The sequence below is a fragment of the Oncorhynchus masou genome, unplaced genomic scaffold (genome assembly GCF_036934945.1).
Source record: "Oncorhynchus masou masou isolate Uvic2021 unplaced genomic scaffold, UVic_Omas_1.1 unplaced_scaffold_1789, whole genome shotgun sequence".
Classification (NCBI taxonomy): Eukaryota; Metazoa; Chordata; class Actinopteri; order Salmoniformes; family Salmonidae; genus Oncorhynchus; species Oncorhynchus masou.
The window spans coordinates 60001-64221 of NW_027008084.1; the positions used below are offsets into that span (position 1 = coordinate 60001).

General features: G+C 30.8%; 1 protein-coding gene across 1 annotated transcript in view; it reads right to left on the reverse strand.

Annotated features, from left to right (window-relative positions):
• The window catches only part of LOC135532260 (pre-B-cell leukemia transcription factor 3-like), a 20358-nt gene extending 16895 nt beyond the window's left edge, over positions 1-3463 (reverse strand). Inside the window, exons 1-2 of the mRNA XM_064959854.1 lie at positions 3436-3463; positions 2954-3195 (exon numbers count right to left, since the gene is read on the reverse strand). Of these exons, the coding sequence (XP_064815926.1) occupies positions 2954-3195; positions 3436-3463 (270 nt within the window). The remainder of the gene's footprint in view (positions 1-2953; positions 3196-3435) is intronic.
• Positions 3464-4221: the final 758 nt, after the last annotated feature.

Consider the following 4221-nt stretch of genomic DNA (forward strand, 5'->3'; position numbering starts at 1 on the left):
ACATAGTGACCCCATAAGAAATGTAACTGTTGTGTTACAACAAAGTGACCCCACAAGAAATGTAACTGTGTAGTTACAACAAAGTGACCCCATAAGAAATGTAACTGTGTGGTTACCACAAAGTTACCCCAAAATCATCTGTATGTCAAATGTATACACAAATGACTGGAAGTCGCTTTGGATAAAAGCATCTGCTAATTGGCATGTATTATTATTACTACTATTATTATTACTTGTATTATTATTACAGTAATTACGATTGTTATTAGTAGTATTATTGTTATTAGTATTATTGTTATTAGTAGTATTATTGTTATTATTATTATTGTTATTAGTAGTATTAGTAGTATTATTATTATTATTAGTATTATTATTAGTATTATTATCAGTATTGGTATTATTATTGTTGTTATTATTAGTATTATTATTATTAGTATTATTGTTATTGGTAGTATTATTGTTATTATTATTATTATTGTTGTTATTATTAGTATTAGTAGTAGTATTATTGTTATTATTAGTATTAGTATTGTTATTATTATTAGTATTATTGTTATTGGTAGTATTATTGTTATTATTATTATTGTTATTATTATTAGTATTAGTAGTAGTATTATTGTTATTAGTAGTATTGTTGTTATTATTAGTATTATTGTTATTAGTAGTATTGTTATTAGTAGTATTAATAGTATTATTGTTATTATTATTATTATTGTTATTATTAGTATTATTAGTATTACTATTATTATTGTTATTATTATTATTGTTATTATTAGTATTAGTATTGTTATTATTATTATTAGTATTATTGTTATTGGTAGTATTAGTAGGATTATTGTTAATATTGTTATTATTAGTAGTATTATTGTTGTTATTATTAGTATTATTATTAGTATTATTAATAGTATTATTGTTATTATTATTATTGTTGTTATTATTATTATTATTAGTATTATTGTTATTATTATTATTGTTATTATTAGTATTGTGATTATTATTATTATTAGTAGTAGTATTATTGTTATTAGTAGTATTGTTATTATTATTATTATTGTTGTTATTATTAGTATTAGTAGTAGTATTATTGTTATTAGTAGTATTGTTATTATTATTAGTATTATTGTTATTGGTAGTATTATTGTTATTATTATTATTGTTGTTATTATTATTATTATTAGTAGTAGTATTGTTATTTACATTTACATTACATTTAAGTCATTTTAGTACGCTCTTATTATTACAAAATGGTGAATTCACCTTATGACATCCAGTGGAACAGCCACTTTACAATAGTGCATCTAAATCATTTAAGGGGGGGATGAGAAGGATTATTTTATCCTATCCTAGGTATTCCTTAAAGAGGTGGGGTTTCAGGTGTCTCCGGAAGGTGGTGATTGACTCCGCTGTCCTATCGTGAGGAGTTTGTTCCAGTATTGGGGGGCCAGAGCAGCGAACAGTTTTGACTGGGCTGAGCGGGAATTACTTCCTCAGTGGTAGGGAGGCGAGCAGGCCAGAGGTGGATGAACGCAGTGCCCTTGTTGGGTGTAGGGCCTGATCAGAGCCTGGAGGTATTGCGGTGCCGTTTCACAGCTCCGTAGGCAAGCACCATGGTCTTTAGCGGATTATTCAACTGGAAGCCAGTGGAGAGAGCGGAGGAGCGGGGTGATTATGAGAGAATTGGGAAGGTTGAACACCAGATTATTGCGTTCTGGATGAGTTGTAGGGGTTTAATGGCACAGGCAGGGAGCCCAGCCAACAGCGAGTTGCAGTAATCCAGACGGGAGATGACAAGTGCCTGGATTATTACTTCCTGTGTAGGGTTATCTGCGGATGTTGTAGAGCATGAACCTACAGGAACGGGTATTATTGATGTTAGTTGAGAACGACAGGGTGTTATCCAGGATCACGCCAAGGTTCTTAGCGCTCTGGGAGGAGGACACAATGGAGTTGTCAACCGTGATGGCGAGATCATGGAACGGGCAGTCCTTCCCCGGGAGGAAGAGCAGTTCCGTCTTGCCGAGGTTCAGCTTGAGGTGGTGATTGTCATATGATATGTCTGCCAGACATGCAGAGATTATTGGCAGTTATTGGTAGTATTATTGTTATTATTATTATTGTTGTTATTATTAGTATTATTAGTAGTATTATTGTTATTATTATCATTATTGTTGTTATTATTATTATTGTTATTATTAGTATTTTTATTATTATTATTGTTATTATTATTATTATTATTATTATTATTAGTATTATTATTGTTATTATTAGTATTTTTATTATTATTATTGTTATTAGTATTATTATTATTATTATTAGTATTATTATTGTTATTATTACTAGTATTATTATTATTATTATTATTGTTATTATTACTAGTATTATTATTATTATTGTTATTATTACTAGTATTATTCTTATTATTATTGTTATTATTACTAGTATTATTATTATTATTATTGTTATTATTACTAGTATTATTATTGTTATTATTACTAGTATTATTATTATTATTGTTATTATTACTAGTATTATTATTATTATTATTATTACTAGTATTATTATTATTATTATTGTTGTTATTATTACTAGTATTATTAGTAGTATTATTATTATTAGTATTATTATTATTGTTATTATTATTATTATCACTAGTATTATTATTATTATTATTATTATTATTATTATTATTAGTGTTATTATTATTATTATTGTTATTATTATTATTGTTATTATTATTATTAGTAGTAGTATTATTATTACTATTATTATTATTATTGTTATTATTATTGTTATTATTACTAGTATTATTCTTATTATTGTTATTATTAGTATTACTATTATTATTATTATTATTACTATTATTATAATTAAGTTTCACGCATTATGATTCACGCAGCCATATATCCTGAACAATGTAATGGTCAGTGTGACCAGGAAGTCAGTGTGTATTCACCTGCTCATATTTCTCCAGCTCTGTGTGGTAAATCTGTCTGATTTGCGTCAGCTTGGCCCTGTAGTCCGAGTGTTCAATGGAGTTCTCGGCTCCGCCCCCCGCTGCAGCGGCTGCTGCGGCGGCGGCCGCAGATCCACCGCCTTTCTCTGGCCCGGACACGCCCTCAGCCAGCAGCATGTTGTCCAGCCTCATGAGCTGGGGGTCTGGAGGATCCTGCTCCTGAGCACCCCGGATACTGAGACCTGCCAGGAAGAAGGTCACACAGAGGTCAGACTATCAGCCAACTCAGTCAAACAGCTGTAACTAGTTAGCATTTGCGGTCACACGTTAGCATTAGTGCTCAGTTGTTGTAGGGGAGGGTAAATATAAGGGTTTACCCACCTTTTTTGCAGAAAAATACATTGAAAGTATAGGGAGTGTTACTTTATTCACTGCGAATACCAAAACAAGACTCGTGGTCACTATTAAGCATTACTGGATACGTGTGCACAAGTTAGCATTAGCGACCATATGTTAGCATTACCTGTCTTGTTAGCATTAGAGACAATATGTTAGCATTATCTGTCATGTTCATGACCATATGTTAGCATTAGCGACCATATGTTAGCATTATCTGTCATGTTAGCATTAGCGCATATGTTAGCATTATTTGTCATGTTATCATTAGCGACCATATGTTAGCATTATATGTCATGTTAGCTTTAGCGACCATATGTTAGCATTATCTGTCATGTTATCATTAGCCTTCACCTATTAGAATTAGTTCTAACTCTTTAGTGAGAACTAAGTAAGTAAGCTAACACAGTCGCGACCTTTGCAGTCAGAGTAACAGCAAAGTAGCTGTTTTCTTTTGACATTAATTTGTATACATCCAGAACAATGAGCTAATAATGCCCAATTTTCCCTGGCATAGCTAGAAAAGTTTGCCTTCTCGCCAGGACACTCGTCAACATTGACTGTTATTTACAAGGATATCATAATTGCATATCAAACACTAGGCTAGAAACTAGCTAAATAGCTTGTCGCTAGCAAACCTGCCAATATGGCAACCGAATTCAAAACAAATATCAGTTGTTGAAAACAGCTGGTCAAACTAGAAACACTGGATAAATTCATGTTAATCACTCACCACGTTAGGTCATCAGATAATCCCCCCAAATATGTCTCTGCAAAAACAAATGAATTCTAGCTAGCAAAGTTTTTTCCTCATTGGACCTGCGTTTACAATGTGTCCTATTTCAGTTTGTGTGGTTGTTGGTTTAGCTTTC